Source organism: Mangifera indica, chromosome 3 (assembly GCF_011075055.1).
Source record: "Mangifera indica cultivar Alphonso chromosome 3, CATAS_Mindica_2.1, whole genome shotgun sequence".
Taxonomy (NCBI): Eukaryota; Viridiplantae; Streptophyta; class Magnoliopsida; order Sapindales; family Anacardiaceae; genus Mangifera; species Mangifera indica.
In genome coordinates, this window is record NC_058139.1 from 16,566,322 (window position 1) to 16,588,983 (window position 22,662).

General features: G+C 34.4%; 1 protein-coding gene across 4 annotated transcripts in view; it reads left to right on the forward strand.

Moving 5' to 3' along the window:
- Nucleotides 1–1,201: 1,201 nt before the first annotated feature.
- The window catches only part of LOC123210663, a 60,803-nt gene continuing 39,342 nt past the window's right edge, over nt 1,202–22,662 (forward strand). For 3 of the 4 annotated variants that reach the window (XM_044629135.1, XM_044629137.1, XR_006501284.1), the window contains exons 1-32: nt 1,202–1,483; nt 1,981–2,062; nt 2,361–2,464; nt 3,512–3,607; nt 3,727–3,771; nt 4,905–4,955; nt 5,539–5,639; nt 5,791–5,908; nt 6,467–6,568; nt 6,683–6,883; nt 7,277–7,434; nt 7,644–7,802; nt 8,020–8,112; nt 8,287–8,638; nt 9,366–9,479; nt 11,753–11,848; nt 11,916–11,983; nt 12,651–12,771; nt 12,847–13,068; nt 13,194–13,421; nt 13,517–13,626; nt 13,819–13,915; nt 17,512–17,613; nt 17,701–17,841; nt 18,068–18,136; nt 18,913–19,401; nt 19,516–19,836; nt 20,040–20,171; nt 20,760–20,873; nt 21,224–21,408; nt 22,187–22,295; nt 22,379–22,522. In XM_044629135.1, coding sequence (XP_044485070.1) covers nt 1,469–1,483; nt 1,981–2,062; nt 2,361–2,464; nt 3,512–3,607; nt 3,727–3,771; nt 4,905–4,955; nt 5,539–5,639; nt 5,791–5,908; nt 6,467–6,568; nt 6,683–6,883; nt 7,277–7,434; nt 7,644–7,802; nt 8,020–8,112; nt 8,287–8,638; nt 9,366–9,479; nt 11,753–11,848; nt 11,916–11,983; nt 12,651–12,771; nt 12,847–13,068; nt 13,194–13,421; nt 13,517–13,626; nt 13,819–13,915; nt 17,512–17,613; nt 17,701–17,841; nt 18,068–18,136; nt 18,913–19,401; nt 19,516–19,836; nt 20,040–20,171; nt 20,760–20,873; nt 21,224–21,408; nt 22,187–22,295; nt 22,379–22,522 — 4,539 coding nt within the window. In that variant the 5' untranslated portion in view covers nt 1,202–1,468. The remainder of the gene's footprint in view (nt 1,484–1,980; nt 2,063–2,360; nt 2,465–3,511; nt 3,608–3,726; nt 3,772–4,904; nt 4,956–5,538; nt 5,640–5,790; nt 5,909–6,466; nt 6,569–6,682; nt 6,884–7,276; nt 7,435–7,643; nt 7,803–8,019; nt 8,113–8,286; nt 8,639–9,365; nt 9,480–11,752; nt 11,849–11,915; nt 11,984–12,650; nt 12,772–12,846; nt 13,069–13,193; nt 13,422–13,516; nt 13,627–13,818; nt 13,916–17,511; nt 17,614–17,700; nt 17,842–18,067; nt 18,137–18,912; nt 19,402–19,515; nt 19,837–20,039; nt 20,172–20,759; nt 20,874–21,223; nt 21,409–22,186; nt 22,296–22,378; nt 22,523–22,662) is intronic. The other variant, XM_044629136.1, reaches the window with a different exon arrangement.

The window sequence follows — 22,662 nt, forward strand, 5'->3', positions numbered from 1 at the left end:
AGAGTAGAGGGGAGAGAATTCTGCTTCTTTCTGAAAAAATAACATTATTTATAAGGAGGTAGTTTGAACAATTTATATATGTCCAACTACCCTCTAACTTCTTTCTATAACTGCCCTTGACAGTTATATTAAACTGGATCGGGTCGACCCGTCATGGGTGGACCCCAGATCCAATAATTACTAATATGAACGAATGTTATTTGTAATGCCAAAGGACTTATTCCTTCCCAAGGTTTGGTCAAATCTTAAACTGCTAACTACTAAGTTTTAAAAACTCAAATACCCATTTATGGATTATTAAAGTTTATAAAATTCATTGGTTCTAGGGGTGAAATTGCTATTTAACCAGTGATATTAAAAAAAATTAAAAATTTATCTTATTTTCGCCCCCAAACCCTAAAAACTAATAATTTTCCCTAGGATTAAACTTCGAAAAGTTACATCGTCATCATTGCTAGGTTTTTAGTTCTTCAGTGATATCCTGATGTCTCACCCTCTCTAGCATGTCTCTCATTTTCTAGCATGTCTCTCCTTCTTGGCCATTTCCTCCAAACATTGTCAATGACCTTCCTTAACATTGAGAGTCTCTAATGCTGAAAGTTCGTCATCTTAAACTGTAATGCTCAACACTATTGAAGCTTTCCTTGTCATCAACGATTAGTCGTTGTTTGGCGTTGGCGATTGATTAGTGTCAGAGACAAATTGTGACGAACGCATCAGTGTCCTTGAAGACGAAGTGTCTCTAACGCTGACAAACGCTTTAGTATGAACGTTTTGTCATTGGTGATTTGTCTTCATTAGAGACTCTTGACACGAGGGAAGGCTGTTGACAACACCAGGAGGAAATGGCCGAGAAAAAGAGACACATTGGAAAGGGAGAGACATCACTAGGATATCATTAGAAAATAGGATATCTAATAGGGGTAAAGATGTAACTTTTTAAAGTTTGATTCTATAAAAAAATTATTAATTTTTATGATTTATAAAATTTTTTTTTTATATTTTTAATATTATTAATTAAATAATAATTTTATCTTAAAAACTAATATATTTTACAAATTTTAATCGCTTATGCATGAATATTTAGTCTTTGATGCTAAAGTTTGGGATCCGACTAACCCTTCGGTGAGAACATGTCCGTGGCCTATTTGTAAATAGTGGATGACTCCGCAGGCCATAAATTCACTAAAAGAGTGGCTAAGCGGGTGCCACTTTTTCTTTGCTAAAAACCGTCCGCTTATCCTGCCTTTTTCTTTCGACCGATCAAATCGACTGAGGGTTTAAAGGTCAACTTCTCTCTTAACCAGCCTTAGAACAATTAATTAATACTCCAAAAACATAAAACAAAAGCAAACTCGCACCGCCAACGTGTTTTCCGATGGCGATCCTTTTTCGTGGATCATTTCTTCAATTCGCAGAACCATATAAGAGAAGATAGCAATCTGGTGCAAACCGCTTATCATAAACCATGTTCGAAGCTCACGTACGAGTTATTTTTCCTTTTTGTTTTAATATATAAATTTGTTTTAGGTAAATTAGAGCTCCGTGAATTCCTAGTTTATAATTTTGATGGTGGAGTGTGCCGAGTATCTGTGGCTGCTCAATCGACCTGTCATGCTGAGTATTCTGTAGTGTTAGGCTCGAGAGATTCATTACTATAATATAATCTAGCTTTGCTGCTTTAAAGACATTAAGTTCAATGTGAACCGTCTGATTTTCTTTTTGCTGATGTATTTTGCGTTTTCTTTTTCGTGTTTTGAATAAGCAAAAACGGGATCATATTACATGCAAGGTGATTAAAGAATTTTAGCATTTCTTGATATTTTAATTTATATTTTTTCTTGTAAGTTATTGTCATGAATTTGAGTTGTTTTTGGCTTGATTATAAATTTGTTTTTGGTTTTATTGCTTGATAAAATATTCATGTGTATTTGTACGATGAATAACTGGAGAGGGTTTTTAATGTTTCTTCACTTGTAGGTTCTGCATTTGCTTCGAAGATATTTGGGTGAATATGTCCATGGACTTTCTGCGGAGGCATTAAGAATCAGTGTTTGGAAAGGTTTTTCTTAGAATCTTTAGTGTAGATGTATGCTGCAATTTGCTGATGTATTTCCAAATATTTCTGAGCTGAGATAAGCTTGTTTAAACTAATTGTTTTGCCTTAAAATCCAAAAAAAAAAAAAAAACAAAGGAATTATTATTTCCCATAGAAGGAATTTCTGAACGGGATGTAAAACTGGTAAAGCTGTCTTTCTACTCGTTGGTGTCATTGCTTGGCTGCAAAATCCTGTCATGTTGGTGATAACATTTTTTTGCCCATGGTTTATAAAAACTGTAATGTATGTCTTTTTATACAGGTGATGTGGTATTGAAAGATTTGAATTTGAAGGCAGAGGCACTAAATTCATTAAAGCTTCCTGTTACTGTCAAAGCTGGTTTTGTTGGTACCATAACATTGAAGGTGGCTATTTGATTTTCCCTTGACTTGAATTTTGATCTTTTTCTCGATTATATATCTTAGTGCTTTCTGAAGATATAAGTGGTTGAGTCAGTATGTGTGGTTGTTTGGGAAGCTGTACTATTGCATTCTCAAAATTGTAAAAACATTTTTGTACATTGTCAGATTTTCATTTAGCCCTTGGAGATTTGGTTTATCTTTTTAGATTTTTAAATAATTTAGCTTGTTTAATTATCTTCTATTTTGAAGTCAAAGAAATTTACCATAAGTCATTTTGGTAAAATTTGCACGGCATCATTTATTTGACAAAATGAAGTGGGTTACTGAAGAAGTTCAAAAAACAAATTTAAGCTTCTTTTGTGTAAACCTTGTTCTTACCATTCTGTATGGTATAGTGTCATGTGGAATTTCAAGCTGCAGTTCTGGGGAATTTGCTTAATGATTTGTCATGCTTTCCTTCTCTGAGTTTTGGGACTTGGTTTCAATGGGAGGAGATTCAATTTCTGAAGGTCATCATTGACCATTGAACAAAAATTGCATAATCATTGGCATTACCATTGGGTGTTTGGAGGATTAAAATCTGTGGTCCTTCTGGAGATGTCATATATTATTTGTGGTTTGAATTATTATGGACTAAGAGAAATATAAACAATATTCGAGGAACATAAAGACGTGGTCTGAAGTTGCTGTGGCAAAGATTTCATACTCTTTCTTCTTCATGGCAACTGCTAATGGAACATTTTGAATGGAACTCTTTTTTCTTCATCCGAAGAGATTGGACAGCTTTTCTATTCCTTTTTTTTATTAAATTAATTTTCTGAAGTTGTTATTCCTGTTTGAGGGAATCTTGTAGTGAGATTATTGACTTTGTGCTTATATTTTCTTCTATCCAATGGTGTGTGTATTAGTTTTATTTAAAGAAAAGTTTGTTGGAAATTTTAGGCACTAAGTCATGCTTTCTTCTCAAGTAAGCTTTCAGATTTGATGTTTGTTCTAGTGCCCTTATGTTCTGTACTACCTTTTTGTTATTCTCCTCTTTCTATATTGCAGGTTCCCTGGAAAAGCTTAGGCAAGGAACCGGTAATTGTTCTCATTGATCGTGTCTTCATTCTCGCCCATCCTGCTCCTGATGGCCAGACTCTCAAGGTTGAATAATTTTTGGTTGATGAAATGATAAATTCTTTTGCTGCTTTTCCATAAACATGATTTTTTCTGCTTGTTTTCCACTGGGGCCTAAATTTTTCTGGTTTCATTATTTGATGTAGGATGACAGGGAGAAACTTTTTGAAGCCAAACTTCAGCACATTGAGGTGAAATGTATTTTAACATTTATTTATGCGTGCTTCTTTGCAGTTTCTGATAAGATTTATTCAAAGTGCATAACGATTTATATGATAACTATGTTTTGGCACACCGCTCTCAATTTGATTATCTTGCAGTTCTATGATGCACACGTGTGAGATTTTGTTCTGTTTGCAGCATGTGAAGCCACTTCCTTTAAAATATTAACCCGTAGGTCTACATTGGGTTCTTTCCTATGGTGTGAATGATTCTGTGAATCTTTTATTGATTAAGGAGCTGAGTTTTGTGAATTTATTAATTTATCAAACAATTGGAGTTTTTAAAGATAATCCTGACCAATGCAATTGTCTTACAAAAATATAGTTCAAGTTCTATAATTTGTGAAGCAAGTAAGTTGATTTTCACAAGAATTTTGCAAAAGTAGACAGAATAGATGATATTATCATTGAGGCCTGACTTTGGTTAATTTAATCACATCATAGCTTTTGAACGACCACCATATGTAGGATTAAGTTGTCATAGCTAGAATTATTGCAGCTAATTTGGATCAAAAGCTTTGTTTCACACATTCACAATCCAACTTTTAGTCCACCTTTTGTGATATTTAATGGTGTGGCTGACTAAAATATCCAATAATATCTGCAAGACAAGTAACGTGGCAGATGGATGGAGAAACAACACCAAATGAAGTGTGTATATGTATACATAAAATGATTTTAGTGGATTTGAGTTCTCAGAAGTGTTATGATTTGTAAGACACCTTTTATCTCTTTGTCTTTTTTAAGAACAACTTTTATCATCAATTAACTTGTTGGATGCTTCTGGACACTACAATTATATTGCCTTTTTCTGCTGTGAACTTTAGTAATATTACTAACTAATTTTGGAACTATGAGGTTTCTTTATATAGTTAGATTATACGTTTCTTGGCATATTAATTTCAAACACATAAACTGGCATGGCTGTGTCATATGCCTAAACTTTTGGGTGCTTGAAATGTTCATTCAAAGTGCTCTACCATTGTTTGTTATTTATCCTAGGATAACAAGTGGTGTTCAGGACATGAATTATGCAATTGAAGTTTCTGTGTCTATTTTTTTCTGTTTATTTTATTGTATTCATTTTTAGTAATTCCATGCAGGAAGCAGAATCAGCAATCCTAGAAGCAAAATCAAGGTCAAAGCATGGCAGTGTATGATTTTAACTTCTTGCTTTAGTTTATATGACTAATTTGTTTGTTCAAAATAATTTTTTTTTGGCAAAGAACTATTAATTAATTGGCTAAGAGGGATATATGTATCTTGCACGTCATTTTCATTCATGGTTGTTAGAGCTTAAACATTGTTGTTAAACCCTTACTTATTGGCTTCAACTGGTAACTTAACTTGGTGCTAGAGCTAGGTTGACCTAATAGTCTTGTATTTGAGTCTTCCTGATATATTATTTACTTTATCATGAATTGTGTGTGTTTGTAGTTAGCTGTTATGAGTCATTGCTATTGGCTTAACATTACTTATCAACTTGAAAATTGTAATAAAGCTTCATTGTTTTCTCTAATCTGTTATGTATAAGCAAGGGCTTAATCTGTATGTTTTTACATGTTAGCAATTATACTTTATTTTCTATAACCTTATGTATTCTTCTTGAAATAACTTTTTGAGTCAGATTGACTGGTACTTGCCTCCTTTATGCATCCAAATTCCAATGTGGGTATACGAACAAATGACAATATAAGCACATTCTTCAATTGCAATTGACTGTTGATTCTTATGCAGCCTCCTGAAAATTCATGGTTTGGATCTCTAATTGCTACCATCATTGGAAATCTAAAGATATCAATCAGCAATGTACATATCAGATATGAGGATTCTGTTAGGTAAGTGGCCAATTGCTTTGAATGTTGTTTTTGGCATTTCAGTTCTTTTAAACTTGTGTTTCTTGATGGGCTAGATCTTGTTAGTCCTTTTTTGTTTCCTTAGCCTTGGTTCATTTCTACTGGTTTCATACGACAATGTTGCATTTTGCAGTAATCCAGGGCATCCGTTTGCATCAGGTATTACTTTGGCTAGGCTGGCAGCTGTTACTATGGATGAGCAGGGAAATGAAATTTTTGATACCAGTGGCGCTTTGGATAAGTTGCGAAAGGTTGGCACTCCTTGATGAACTGCTATTACTAGATGGTTTTGTTTGTGAAGAGAAGAGTATTGTGAGTCTCATGTTATCATCTGTCGAAGATGTAGATCTGTATTTATAAAATTATTTATAATAGTTTGGGCGGGGCCTTAAATGTGTTGGATTCAAGTAAGTTCCTTTCTTCCTTGTTCACCAAAGTTGGAAGGCAGCAGTTTGACTGAGGAGCAAATATTTTTTAACTACCTATGCCGAATAAGGTTTTGCGGGGAAGGCATCAGTTTGTTGAGCTGTTCATTTTCATAATTATTTTCTGATAGGATTCCGTCAGGGAGCTTAATTTTAATATATCCCATTCTAGGCTATTCCCCAATTAGTTTTTTCTTCTTTTCAATTGTATATCCTTTTTCTTTTCTCCGACCAGGTGATTGTTTCATGTAATGGAGAAATTTATGTCACTAATAATTCAGATAAATTTGTATTCTACCGAAAATTTTTCATGGTCATAGTAATGTTCATCCTTTGCTAAACAAAAAATTATATGGGCTAATAGATATGTTGATTTTGCCACAGTCATTACATCTTGAGAGGCTTGCTCTGTATCATAATTCTAATAGCTTCCCCTGGAAGATAGATAAGAGATGGGAAGATCTCAGTCCCGCGGAGTGGAATGAGGTTTGTTTTTGTCCAACTATTATCCTCTGTTATTTTGTAGTTGCATATGTTCCACAAGGCTAGTGGGATGCGTTACATCTTGTTTCATCCCTCTTTCAATTAATTTTTGTCCAGATATTTGAAGATGGTATTAATGAACCTGCTGCTGATTCTGGAATGGTATCTTCTTGGGCTTTGAGTTGCAAGTACTTGGTGTCACCTATTAATGGAGTGCTTCAATATCACCGCCTTGGAAATCAAGAAAGAAATGATCCAGAGATTCCTTTTGAGAAGGCTTCGCTTGTATTGACTGATGTATCATTAACTATTACAGAGGTCTGACGTTTTCTTTCTTTTTTTTTATTTTATCACTGTCTACATGCTTCTAATCCCTCTGTGTACTTTGTGAAGCACAAAGCAAAATAAGTTGAGGGCGAAAATTCATGTAGTAACTCCAAATTGAGCCAATAATAGCCTTGCGTTTTTTATTCATTTTCTAAAGACTTTTCTGAACTTCTTTAGAAACTAAGCCCATATGATGCTAAGATTGAACTTAATCCCATAAGAATTCTACTTCTTCATCAGCCTATGGCACGTGGTTCTATCTTTTTCCTCTTAAACTGCAGGAGAAAGAAAAAAATTGGATTGAAGCTTCCTTCTAGGAAAAACATTCCCTTTTTGGCTAGTCAATGGAAGTCTAAGTTCTTGTAAATTCACCTTTTCTTGCAGGAGCAATATCATGATTGGATGAAACTGTTAGAGGTGTTTTCAAGACACAGGACATTTGTGGAAGTTTACCACTTAAGGCCTTTCTTGCCAGTTTCAGAGGTTCCTCGTTTGTGGTGGCGTTATGCTGTTCAAGCTTCCCTTCAGCAGAAGAAAATGTGGTATATATTTTTATTTTATTACTCTTACTGGCTAATTAGAAAAGTTTAATGTGAATTAAAGACTTTGGGGTTCCGCAGAATTGTTTTCCAAATGATGCTTTGAACACTTCACATGGAATTTATCATAATTAGCTCACAGGCATATATATAAACACTCTTTTATGTATGTATGAAGTTGATGTCGTTTTCATATTTGATTCCTTCTTCAGCTATCGTTTCTCGTGGGACAAAATTCAGCATCTCTGTCAGCTTCGTCGTCGTTATGTTCAGTTATATGCTTGTTCCTTGCAACAATCATCAACTGTTGATAACTCAGAAATTAGAGAAATAGAGGCAGATCTTGATTCCAAAGTAATTCTTTTATGGAGGTATGCCGAAGTAGCTTACCCTTGCCAGTTTGGTGTTCTTTTAAATAGTTTGATACAGTGACAAAAGTGTTGATACTGTAATTCCATGAATCAATAATATATTATCTGTATTGTAATATGTAGGCTGAAGCTTTTCTACTGGGTATTCAATACATGGTCCATGTTGGAACTGTCCATTTTGCTGTTTTTAATGTTATCATTTTGTATGTGTGTATAGGTTACTTGCACATGCCAAGGTTGAATCAGTAAAATCAAAAGAAGAAACTAAAAAGAGGCGGCTTAAAAAGAAAAGTTGGTTCCGATATACATGGTGGGTGGGAATTGCTTACCTTTTTCCTGGAAAAAAGTTGCTTGTGATTTGGATTAGTGAATTGATTGTTTTTCTTAATTAACTTTGAGCTATCTCTTGTGCTTTCAGGGAAATTTAACTTTTATTATTTAAATATGTTCCCGGTAACTTATTTCTAGCTTCCTCTTATTTCAGGCTTCCGAACTCAGAGGGTGCCTCTGTTGGGGATGCTTTGAAGGAATCACAGCTAGTGGAAGAAAGTCTGACTAATGAAGAATGGCAGACAATAAATAAGTTGCTAAGTTACCAGCCGGATGAGGAGTTGATGTTACATTTAGGAAAGGACATGCATAACATGACCAAGTTTTTAGTGACTGTATCTATTGGTCAAGCTGCAGCAAGGATTATGAGTATCAATGAAACTGAAATCCTTTGTGGTCGGTTTGAGCAACTTCATGTTTCAACCAAGTTCAAACATTGCAGTACTCACTGTGATATATTATTGAAATTCTATGGCTTATCTTCACCTGAAGGTTCACTTGCTGAGGTTTGCTTTAATGCTCTGTCATGGTGTTTGTATTTTTAGTGGCAAGTTTTTGAGGTTATCGATATTAAGGATCACATATTCTAATGTGAATTCATGGAAAATTCTTTCAATATCTGTTTTTGGTACTTTCAAATTTGAGCCAGCTTCAGTTTTATATATTTATTTTTATTTTCTGAACTTTATTGTATTTTTGCACATTCTCTTGAAACTTTAATGAAACTTATTTTGTGACTTTTATTTCAAAAGGTTAAGCTAATAGAAAAATAGTATTATACTCTAGCACAATCGCACATGTGTTGGGTTAAATTAAATTAACAAAACATGGCTGTTAACTTAATGGGGTTTTGGCTGATTTGTACAAGTTGGTGCTGCTCTGTTGGTGGAAGTTTATCACAAACTTTGTTTTCAGTGCTTAAATTATTTTTGCAAGCCTTTTGTTCCCCATGTTAAGATATGTCTGTCTTTTTAATGGAAACTAGCTCCACTCCCTTGTAATCAATCTCTAGTTTCTCAAATATCATTATAGACGTTACTGGTCTTTTATAAAAAAAATCATTAAGAGACTTGTCATATGGATTTAACACACAAACATTGATTCAAACACATACATTGGCAAACAAGAAGAAGTCCAACAAACACTATAATAATTTAAGAACGCCTATCCCGTGCATTGGGAAATTTTAGTTTTTGTTTCGCATGTTGACATATACTAGTATGTCTTTTGCAGAGTGTCTCCAGTGAGACGAAGGAAAATGCATTAGCTGCTACTTTTGTACGTTCACCAGTTGGGGAGAATGTTGATTGGAGGCTATCAGCTACAATTTCCCCCTGCCATGTTACGGTAAGCTTTTAATTTATATATGATAATTTATCTCTTTAATGGATTGTTATTGGGTGCTGTTGTAACCGTTTCACAGTAAAAGTCATCAACTAAATTTGTTTGCGTGGAACAATTGTAGTTGGAGAGTCATCCATGTTTCCCTTGAATTTGAAAATGTTACTAGTTACTTTCAAGGCATATCTGGCAGGTGAAAAGCATATAATGTCTCAGTGTTTTATCACGTGGATTGGTATTTTGTGCGATAACTGGTCTATATGTTAAGTAATTGGATGACTCATTACCATTTGATGTATTCTATTATGCACATTGTCTGCTTAGCATGCTATATGTATGGGATGGTTTGTCTTCTCCTTTATTAGATTTGGATGGAATAGGATTAAATTGGAAATTAAAGATTAGGATAATAGTTGAATAAAGAAATTAGGATAATACTGGAAATAATGAAATTGAATAATATTTGAATAATGAAAAATTAGGATAATGATTGAATTAAGTATAGGGAATTAAGGATTTTAATAGAGTTTGAATTAGTGTGGGATATTATGTTATGAAAAGAATAAATGGGCAGTAGTAGTGAGGAAAAAGAGAAGAAAAATATTAGAGTTTTGGGCAACTTAGCTGTGGGCAGCCTTAGGGCTGATTTGGGAGGTTGCTGGCTCCGTGAATTGCCAAATTGAGAGAACCTAACTCTTCAAATTGTCGGTTTATCCTATTGTAATCCCCTTTAATCAATAAAATTAATTTTATGTTGTTGTTTTTTGGTTGTTTTGGTGGGATAATTGGCTGGTTCGCTATCAAAATAGTTTTTGAGCTGTGAGATCCGACAAGGGAGAAGGCAAATAAGTGGAAATCAGGTCCTAAATTGGAAGAATCGTAAAGGGAAGAGCATGGATAGGAAGAAAGAAGAAGATGAAAAAGAGAGAAAAAAAGAAAAAAAATTGGACACTTAAAAAATCTTTTAGAAATTTCCCATCTTAAGGACAAAGCGATTCTCAAAAGTGTGTGTATGTTAATGGAATCATGGAAATAATGAAGTTGAATAATATTCAAGATCATGATTAAATTAATTATAGGGAATTAAAGATTTCAATGGACATTGGATTAGGATATGATGTTATGATATTGAGAAGAATAAAAAGGGAAAAAAAAAGAAATATATTAGAGGTTTGGGCAACTTAATTGTGGACAATCTTAGGGTTGATTTGGGAGGTTGACGACTCCTTGAATTGATGGACTAAGAGGCTTGGCTCCTAGAATTGTTGGTTTATCCTTTTGTTATCCCCTTTAATCAATAAAATCAATTTTATTTTGCTGCTTTTGGTTGTTTTGGTGGAATAATTTGCTGGTTCCCTATCAAATTGGTATCAGAGCGGTGAAATCTTACAAGGGAGAAGACAAATAAGTGAGATATGGTTTTTGGAAGACAAGTCATTGGAAAAGCTTGTTGGAAAACCAAAGGTCGTGGCAAAGCTTGGATCAAGCAAAAGAGGGTTGGATCGGAAAGGTGGGAGGCAAGGGAAGATGAATTGATGCCGAGAAGATGATCTAGTGCTAGGAAGTGGCTGGAAATGGGGAAGATGGCTGGGAAATGGTGAGTCAGGGCTTGGTTGAAATCATGCCCTAAACTGGAAGAAGCATAAAGGGAAGAGCAAGGAAAGAAAAAAGTAATAAAACATAAAAGAAAGGAAAAAATCTGGGCACTAAATAATACTATTTTGGACACCAAAAAAATTTTTCAGATTTTTCCACCTTGCGGACAAAGTGATTTTCAAAGAGGCTAATAATGTTAGGATTTGGATAGATTAGGATAATAATGGAAATAATGAAAATTAAAGATTAGGATAATATTTGAATAATAGAATTAGGATAATAGTGAAGATAATGAGATTGAAGAATATTTGAATAATGAATGATTGAATTAATTATAGGGAATTAAGGATTCCAAATTATGATATGAGAAGAATAAAAGGGGCAGTGGCAATTTGGAATAAACCAGAAGAAAATTATTTGAGTTGTTGGCAACCTATGGCGCAAGGGCTGATTTGGGAGTTTGTTGGCTCCTCGAATTGGCTGATTGGAAAGCCCCAGCTCCTCAAATTGCTGGTTTATCCTATTGAAATTTCCTTTTATCAATAACATCAATTGTGTTTTGCTATTTTTGGTTGTTTGGTGGAATAATTGGCTGGCTCCCTTTCATCCTTTTATTTAGATTTTTTGCTGGTGTCTTCAACTATACCCCATAAATCAAGCCTTCTCAATTTTTATATTCACAGGTTTTGATGAAAAGTTTTGATAAGTTTTTTGAGTTTATAAAGAGAAGTAATGCAATTAGCCCAACTATTGCATTGGAAACTGCCACTGCTTTGCAGGTAATGTTGTTAATAAATGAATATCACTATATTCGTTATGCTTATTATTATTGCTTGTCTAGTGCAGATGAAGTTTGAGAAAGTGACTCGTCGAGCACAAGAGCAATTTCAAATGGTCTTGGAAGAACAAAGCAGGTAAACAACAATGTTATTATTTCACTTTGCATGTTCTCTCTATTCACTTCTTGAGTTTGTGTTTAGATAACATGGTGGATGAAAATTTCATTTTCTTTAATGTGCTTAAATCTTGGTTGTTTACTATCCTCCTTGCTTATCTGCTTTTGGGAAAGGAGAGAAAGATAAGACTGCATGTGTTAGCCTTACTAATTTGGCAAAAGAGAAGCGACTTTGCTTTAGAGGTAAAATATGGTATGAATTTAGTTGCTAGTGGGATACTTTGTCAATTCTTTGGTCTTCAGGTTCTAAGGATTTTCAAGTTCATCTCTCTTCTTTATGTTGCTAAACTATGAAGGGGTTCTTATATAGTTATTTTCATGGGTTATTTTCGGTAGCAATATCTACTCTTTATCTTTTGGTTAGCTAAGACACATGTTTTGCTAATGTGGGACACATGTTTGTATAGCTTTTGTCGACTTGGGCTGATTTTGTTTTGCTAACGTGGGACACATGTTTCACTTGTGTATCTTCTCTTCTTCAGTACTACAAATCTTTTGTTTCCAACTGAAGGAAATTCATTGCTTTGCCCAACCTTAGTGACTTCCTTTCTTTTCTGCTGTTTTCTTCTTCTAGAGAAACTGCAAATGATGTAAAATCATGTTTATTTTTTGTCTGTTTTCTTCAGTTTTGCTCTTGACATTGATCTTGATGCTCCAAAGGTTAGAGTTCCTATAAGGACCTCTAGCTTCTCCAGATGTGATAGCTATTTTCTCTTGGATTTTGGTCATTTTACTCTGCACACCATGGTAGGCTACTTTAATATTGGCTTTTGAGTTTCTGGCTGTCATATTCATTGCTTAAAGACACTATTGATACTGCAGGGAGGCCATTCTGAGGAAAATAAGCAAAATATTTATTCTCGTTTCTACATATCTGGAAGAGATATTGCTGCTTTTTTCATAGATGGCACTTTTGACACTCGGCAGTGTACTTCGGTCATAGCAATGGATTATAGTCAACCAGTTGTATCTCCTACAATGGAAAAAGTTGACAGTTTCTATTCTCTCATTGATAGGTGTGGAATGGCAGTAATTGTTGATCAGGTATTACTTCTGTGTAATTTTGCTTGTAGTTTTTCTTATACATTAGTCATTTTTATTCATTATTGGCTGTTTTTCTTTTTGACTAGAGCTTATGTCTATAATCCTTGTGCATCTATTAATTTCAGATCAAAGTTCCTCATCCAAGTTATCCATCGACTCGTGTTTCTGTTCAAGTGCCAAATCTTGGTGTTCACTTTTCACCTGAGCGATATCTCCGACTCATGGAATTATTAAACTTACTTAAAGGTACTATGGAAACCTATGGTCAGCCTTGTATTGATGATTTCCAAGCCAACCTAGCCCCTTGGTGTCCTGCTGATCTTGCTGTTGAGGCTAGAATTCTAGTATGGACGGTATGTCCTTTTGAGAAAGGAAAATAAGTTGGCTATTTATCTGCCTTATCATGTGTCTGATTTAACCATTCTCTATATTAATTGACTTGATCTAGGGGATTGGCAATTCTGTTGCTGCTTGGCAACCTTGTTTTCTTGTGTTATCTGGTTTATATCTCTATGTCATGGAATCTGAAAAGTCCAAGAGCTACCAGCGATACTTGAGGTTCTTCCTTGGCCTCTGTCTTTGTGTTTTTGCTCTGTTGATATCTATCCTGCTGCTAATTATTTTGCAATTATTATTAGTGTTATTTTTTTTAAATAATTGTTTTCTGGTTGTGGTTGTTGTCCCATTTTGGTATTGCTCCTTATTTAAGGGTTCTATCTCAAGTCTAAAATTTGTTTGTGGACAATGCAGTATGGCTGGTAGGCATGTGTTTGAGATTCCACCGGCAAATATTGGTGGTTCACCATTTTGTATTGCTATAAGTTTCAGAGGAATGGATAGTCAAAAGGTAAGTCTTGTTTTATGTATGTTTATGGTGTTCAATCACTTGCATTACAGTCTGTTAGAAAACTACCGAATTTCTAATTAAATAGAGAAATGCAAAATGTGTAAACACACAAACACAATGAATTTTATTGATAAAACTCTCACACTACAATTGTTTATTCTCATACAAAAAATAGTAATAAGAATTGTAGTAAATATACTAGCAGTAGAGGTGCCTGCTTCCTCCCTCTTTTGGTTGTTAAGCTTCCTTAATGAATTACTAAATTCTTGCTTGCCTCCTCTTCATTTGATCTTCTCGTTTTATAGTCTGTTTTGGCTTGGTTCTTTCAATCTTGGTCTGGTTGTTTGGCCTTGATTCTAGCTATTGTTTTCTACCCTAATGCCTTGATATTAGCTGCCATTATCGCCTTGATGCCTTAATTTCAGTTGTCATTATTTGCCCTGATTTTATCTCTTTGCTGTCTTCTGAATTGTCCCTTGATTGTCTGCTATTTTCTGATAATGTGCTTGAGATCTTCTTTTGTTAAATTCATTCGCTTTTCCTTTTGTGTACATGCATGATTGGAGGCCTATTAGTGTCACCTTGTCCTCAAGGTGAAATGAAGGAAACTGCTCTTTGATAGTCTGAAACTTCTCTCAAGTGTTTTCCCAAGATGACAACTCCTTCCATTGGATTAGTATTTCTAGGAAGTCATTTGAGTCATATCGAACTTCTAGCACATCTTGTAGTTACAACTTGAGTTCCATATCTTCCATAAGATAGGATGGAAGTGGTTGAATGTTAATTGTGGGTCCAATTACCCTCTTGAGTTGTGACACATGGAACACTAGGTGTATTCTAGCATATGGACGAAGGTCTAGTTTGTATGCAGCATTTTTCACTTTGCCTTTTATTTCGAATGGTCCATAAAACTGCAGACTTAATTTCTCATTGAAGCGTTTAGCCAAAGACCGCAGTCAGTATGGGTGCAGCTTCAAAAATACCCTTTCGCCTATCTCCCAGTGAAGCTCTCTTCTGCCCATATCAGCAAATTTCTTCATTCGGGATTGTGTCTTGGCTAAGTTCTCTTTGAGGTCATCCAAGATTTGATTTCTCTCTTGAATCTGCTTATTGACTTCGTTTATTGCTGATTGATCTTCTGTAAACCTTAACAGTGCTGGAGGGTTGCAACCATATAATGCTTTAAGAGGAGTCATTCAGCCCAGGGTATTCTTTTAGGCCACTACCTAGGTTGCATACCTGAAAAGCCCTGCAAATATGTCTCTAAACTTTTATTTACCACTTCTATTTGACCATTTGACCATTTGACTGGGGGTGTTAAACAAAATTGAATTTAAGAATTGTTCCGGATAGACGAAATAGTTCTGACTAGAATTGACTCATAAACACCCGACCTTGATTTAAAAAAAATGGTACCTGGATAGTCATGTAGTCTTACATTCTCTTTATTGAATACTTAAGCCATTTGTCTTGTTGTAAATGGGTGTTGAAGTAGTAAAGAGTGACTGTTTTTTGTGAAACAATCTACTACCATTGACACTGTGTCATACCCGTTGGCTTTAGGTAATCCTTTAATGAAGCCTATTGTTACATCTTCCCAAACTTGGGTAGGGATAGGTAGTGGCTATAATAATCCAGCTAGTTTCAATGCTTCATATTTAGTTCTCTAACAAATTTCAGAAGTAGCTACAAAATCTTTAACATCTTCTTTTTATCCTTCCCCAAACACTATAGCTGCAATTTTTTTATACGTCTGAAAAAATCCTGAGTGTCCTTCCACCTAAGAAGAGTGAAAATCTTGAGAATAGTTTGAGAATGATGGTTGATCTTTTGGGTACTACCAACTTGCCTTTATAGAACAGTGTGCCACGCTTCAGAGCGTATCTTGGATGAGTGGTAGGGTCTTTTAGTAGATTTTGAATTATCCTTTGCAGTTTCTTTTCTGTTGTAAATCCATCCATGAGTTCTTCAAGTTATGTACTTTGTGGGGCTGATATGGCTGCTAATTCAACTTTTCTGGATAGAGCATCCACTGCTTTATTTTGCTGCCCAGGTTTATATGGATCTCGAAGTCATACCACCCTAATAATTTAATTACCAATTTTTGTTGTCCTTCCCCTAAAACATTCTACCCCATGAAAAATCGAAGACTCTTTTGATCTGTTCTATTCACAAAGTGCTGTCTTAGAAGATAATGCCTCTGTTTCTAAACTGCAAACACAATAGCCATAAGCTCTCTCGCATACACTGATTTAGGGTGATTGTTGGCTGATAGCGTTTGGCTTACTTATGTGAGTGGACACTGTTCTTGCATTAGAACTGTGCCAAGACCAATCCTTGATGCAACTGTTTATACTACAAGGAGCATTTTAAAGTATGACATGGCTAAAACGGGCATTGTGGTCATGACTGTCATTAGTTTATCAAAGGCTTGGGTGGAGAAATTAGAGCATGGAAGAATTGTGAAAAAGTGAGGTAGAGGGAGAGCTACAGTCTCTCGAAAGCTGGAAGGATGGTCTTTGCAATGTTTATTTTGTGTGTTTTTTCTGAATTTCTTATGCTAGTTATGTAAGACAGCACTGATCTGAATGCACATACTCTTTTTATTGAATTTCTGGAAATCAATCAATACAAATATCCTTTATTTACAATTGTACAGTGATTCGGGGTAAATGGTATGTACAGTGTTTCAGCAAAATAATGAATAGCTTGCACTAGATTTCAATTTTTCTAAGGACCCAAAATGCAAATAGCTGCTTCTTCTTTCTTATTTGAAGGAAAGTAAAGCACAAGAAAATATCTGCTGCTTCAGCATAAATTAAACAGGGGAAAGGGAAAATGCAAAGGAGGTAACCCATTTGCTGAACATCAAAACCTTGAGATAAATATTGAAAAATATAAATGTGAAGTCCTGGTTTCCTCCATTAAAACCTTGAGAAAAATATCCAAAAAAAAAAAAAAAGAGTAACTCCATGCTCAAGCCAAAGCTACATCCCAATTATTAAAAACAAAAAAGGAATTATGTTGAAACTTATGCGATATTGAAGCCCATTATGATGCTAAGAACCAAATTCAATTCCATGAAAAATCAACCACCTTTCCTTCTGGCTTCGTAAAAGATTTTCTATTTTGTTTTCTCCAAATAACACAGAAAATCTGAATACACAATATTTCTATAGCAGTGGGTCTTCCTCACTCCTGCCAAAAGCATAATGGTCTTAAAAAATAGTGAAACACAAGAGAATATGATTCAAATCATGTATCCTTTCTCTCACTGATATGATACAAGGAAATTGTGCATAACAAGTTCACATGTTATAGCTATCTTTAAAATTATTGCTTGGTCAAGCTGGTTTGCATATATCAATAATTTATTTGGTAACGTCACTGAACTATTATAAATTGAATTTCTTATAATTGTTTCCAAATCCTATTGTTGTTGGTTTTTTTAGATCACACCTCCACTTTTGGTGGAGATTTTTCCTTCATTTTTTTTTTTATCCGAGGGACATGCATTTTCTTTTCGGTGCTAGAAAGTGAATTCTTTTTTCCAATTTATCAGAAGGTTTTTATGTAATAAGAGGGGATTGTTTCAGCAGGCTCTGGAATCTTCTGGTACATTGATTATAAAGTTTTGGGAAGACAGCGAGAAGGCAACTTGGCTGAAAGAACTTATGGGGGCCACATATCAAGCCTCAGTATCATACTTTCTCTAATATCTTTATGAACTTTTGAAATTATTCTTTTTTTATTGTTGGAAATTAGCATATATATCTTTTATGCAGGCTACTCCAATGGATGATGTACTTTCAGAAAAAACTGATGGTGTAGCTGAGTTTAATGAACTCCAGACAACAAATTTGAAAACAGCGAACCTTGTCATTGATGGGGCATTGGTGGAAACAACGTTATTTATATATGGAAAGGTTAGCTGTTTCTTTGGTGCTGGATACGTATATGGTGAATTGCCTTGCTAGGATTACTTCTAAATTCTTTCTGTTTTTGAGAAAAAAACGTATAAATATAATTAAGGATGGGCGCCAAAGTCTCATATATTTTTGTGGATATTTGGCCGAATGATTAGTTTACCTTTGAGGGTTTTCTTCATAAGGTTTACTGTTGAGCATTCTGTTTGTTCATGGTGTTATGCAGAGTGGAGACAAAGTAGAAGAGAAACTTGAAGAGACTTTAATTCTTGAGGTTCTTGCTGATGGGGCAAAGGTTTGTTTAACTAGTTTCTGTTTCTTTGTTGGAATTCAAATAGCGTTGCCCTTTACTATTGTCTTCAGCTTTTGGGTTTAAAACTTAACAGTCTATTGTAGTCAAGCTGACCAGGAGGTCCTATTTTAAATTCTCCCCCATTTGATTATTTAATTATAAAATTGAGTGAGTCTTGCTTTTATTTTTTGTTTTTGGGATCCTATAATGTTGTTTTATCTACCGTAAAAGTCTGTTAATTATTTTAGGGTTGATGGTTACTCAAATATGTTGACTGAGTTCTTTCAAATGCCAGATACTTATCGTTTGAACTTGAGTTGGAAATTTCATCTCACATGCTGTTGCATTCTTTAGCTGTTGAGCTTTTGTGTGTATCTCTTATTGGATCCTTCACAAGTGATCATTAAAATCTGTAAATTAAATCATGAAAGTTGGGCCTGTTTATAATTAATAAAGTAATTGTGTTCCTGTGTATTGGGAAGCAAAATACTATGTAATTTCTAGAATTTTCACTTCTGTTTTCCTGGTCTAAGGCTTGATTACTTTGATTAATTATGTCATTGGCAACATAGAATGTTTTTGTTTGTCCCAACACATGTAGCCGACATATGACTGCGACCTCTGGATCTCCCTGTTTGCTTTCAGGAGTAGGGATTTTTTTGGTTTTTTCTTTGCTGCCTTTGTTAACTTATTGTTGCATTAACAACCGGTTATAGCTTGTGTCTAAAATTCTTATTTCTGTTCTCTTCTGTTAAACATTACTCAATATTGTTGTACAGGTGCACTTAATTAGTTTGGATGGTGACCTAGGTGTCAAGATGAATTTGCACTCCTTGAAAATTAAAGATGCTCTTCAAGATCGACAATCTGCAAATCAACAGTACTTAGCATATTCTGTGCTGAAGAAGGATGATTTACTTACTCCTCATGGCACTTGTGATACCCTTGAGAAGGAGTCGTCTGTTGTACATAAAGAGGAGGACGATACTTTTACAGATGCTTTGCCAGAATTTCTAACTGTAACAGAAATGGATGTTTATTCACCAAAAGTGGATACATCACCAAGTAGCATGATTAATGGAATGAATCATTCTGATGAATTTGAGTCTGCTGAAGCCTTAATTCATGAAAATGATTTAATTCAAGGAAAGGGAATTTCTAGTGAGATATTTTATGAGGCACAAGGTGGTGAGAGTTCGGATTTTGTTTCTGTTGCTTTCTCAATGAGGAGTTCCAGTTCTCCTGATTATCAGGGTATAGATATGCAGGTATCTTTATGAGCATTATGGGCTTTGGATTATAGTTCCCAGACTATACTCATTATTATAGTTAACTGCAATTATTATTATTGTTTGCTAATCTATTTAATTGAAAATTTTCAGATGAGTATCCATATGTCCAAACTAGAGTTCTTTTGCAACAGACCCACTCTTGTTGCTTTAATTGGTTTTGGTTTTGATCTAAGAGCTGTTAATTATGTGGTGAATCAAATGGACATGAATAAGAGCTCAGATGAGAGTTCTTTGACCAACAATGAAAAGAAAGAAGATAATGGGCGTGTAAAGGGGTTGCTGGGTTATGGTAAAGATCGTGTGATGTTTTATTTTACCATGAATGTTGATACTGTGTCTGTGTTTTTGAACAAGGAGGACGGTTCTCAGCTTGCAATGTTTGTGCAAGAGAGTTTTCTATTAGACTTTAAGGTATTGAGGATCTAGCCATCCTCTCCTTTTCTGTTTCTATGCTGTAATGCTTGGAATGCATATTCTATTGCTATTGCAAAATTTAGTCAATGGACTTTACATCTGTGTTTTACATGTTTTTTGTCAGTGAAGCAAAATCTCAGTTTTATTTCCAGGATTGACTCTTTTTGTTTTGGCTTTTGGACTTGATTTGTTTTTAATAGGTCTACCCAAGTGCCATCTATATTGAAGGAACATTGGGAAATTTCAGACTTTGTGATATGTCTCTTGGTGCAGATCACTGTTGGGGTTGGTTTTGTGATATACGCAATCCTGGGGTCGAATCCCTTATCAAGGTAAATTTGTCAATCTTTTGATAGCCATTTGATGTAGTTAAACTATTTGAGCTTTGCCTTGCTGATGCATTTTTGAACAAATTGAACCCCAGCTTGATTACAGGGACATTTAATTATCAGGCTTGAACTAAAACAATGTAGTGTTTTTCTTGATGCTTGTTAAGAATTTTAAGTTGTATACTCCATCTGAAATTGCTCCAGACTTTTAGAAATGTAACTTCCTTAGGGAATTCATATATTGCATTTGCACAGATCTTAAATGTTGTTGAGTTTTGCCGTTAGATGAATGTGTTTTAGTAGTAGAAGAAAAGAGAAAAAGAAAGTTATACAGATTTAGTATAGATGTATAGTATTATGTTTTGACTTTTAAAGTGAGTAGACAATTTAGAACGAGGGAGTGTACATATTTATTCACACATGTATCTCATAAATATTGTGCATAATATTATATAACATAAATTGTTATGTTTTTTTATAGATGCTTGGGCTTGATTCGTTTAAATCGCTAATTTCAAACTTCTTATCTCTTATATAGTTGTTTGTCTTCCTATTGTACTTTAACATGTCCTTTTTGTCTTTTTCTTTCAGTTCAAATTTGACTCTTATAATGTTGGAGATGACAATTATGAAGGATATGACTACAGCTTGTCTGGTCGGCTATCGGGTGTTCGAATTGTTTTTCTCTACAGGTTTATCCAAGAGGTATGTGAGAAGACAACTTTTAATATTTTAACCAGCTTCAAAGAAATCTATGCTACTCCGGGTGGGTTGCAGGGAATAGAGAGAGAGCTGCTGTTATGCTCTTTGAGTTACAGTCAACTGTCTAAACTACATTGTTAATTGTTAATGTTTTTTATAATTGAATTCACTTATGACTACTCAACTGACATATGCAATTTTGAGTTGTTTCTTATTTTTAAATGGTTTCATATAATTCTGTGACCTAGTGTTTTCACTATATAGCTGAAATACTATTGATTACCTTTCTTGAATAATTTGTTTACTTAAAAAACCAAGTTTGTGGCTAATTTGGTGGAAACATACTTCTCCAGATATCTGCTTACTTTATGGAACTTGCTACGCCACATTCTGAAGAAGTTATAAAACTCGTTGATAAAGTTGGAGGCTTTGAGTGGTTAATTAAAAAATATGAGATGGATGGAGCCCCTGCATGGAAGCTGGACCTCTCACTTGACACTCCTATAATTATTGTTCCTAGGAATTCAGTGAGCAAAGAGTTAGTGCATTTGCCTTCTAATTTTTGTTATATGATGCAATTCATTTATCCTTTTTTTTATAAGCAACTGGAAAAAAAAATGATACCTATTTATTGTAGAATTTTACAGTTTCACTTTTCAGCAAAATATCTCTTCCTACAGATCTTGCAGATAGACATTTCTTTTTTCTTGAAAGCTTGAAACTTCAAAGTAATTTTCTTCTTTTTATTGCATGATAACCTCTTCTATCTTGTATTATGAAAATTATTCGATACAAAGTAATTATTAGAATTTTCAGGAAACTTTAATGCTATTGCATTTTTCTATTGACATAAATAATTCCCCATGTTTTTAATTATCTTCTTTTATCTCTTGCACTTTATTGTGGAAAATGTTCTCATCTGACATCTAGTTTTCTCCATTGATTGTGTTCAGTACATTCCCCTGGTCAAGTAGAGAATCCTCCCTCTAATTCACTGTAGTGACAGTTGGTCCTCCTTACTTCTGAACAAATAGGTTCATTTATATGACATCAGTGGCAGGCTTCATAATATATATGAGTCAATTAAGGGTGTTCTCATCTTTTTTGAAACAGAGAATGGTTCTTTTTTTTAAAGTTATTTTCAGAGAGGCTCTGAATTTAATTGCTTGAACGCTGTTAAGTTTATGCATTTCCTGTTCTTTTTTTTCTACTCTTGAAAAGTTGTTAGATTGACTGTTCCTTGACTGGAATTAATTTGTGCATCTTATATAAACTTGATAAATTTTAATAGCCTTTTTAATGTATTGTTCATGCAGTTTCATTCAACTTGATTTGGGCCAGTTAAAGGTAACAAATGAAATTAATTGGCATGGAAGCTCAGAGAAGGATCCTTCTGCCGTTCATATTGATGTTCTTCATGCTGAGGTAGATCTTTCCTGGATTTTTTTTTTTTTGGAATTTCGTTTTCCTGATTGAGAATTCTAGTTTACTTTAGTTTATATTTGCAGATTACAGGGGTCAACATGTCTGTAGGAATTAACGGTTCTTTAGGTAAACCAATGATACAAGATGGGCAAGGACTTGATATTTTTGTTCGTCGGAGTTTGAGGGATGTTTTCAGGAAACTCCCAACATTTTCTCTTGAAGTTAAGGTATTTTTTGTGCTTGAAAATTATGATCTGTAATTATATAATTCTGCATTGCAAATTGAAGGAATTTTAATTGCCCCTTTGGTGGGTGGTGCTGCTGTTTGTAATGGTTGTACGCATTAAAATTATGATCTGCTTGATGG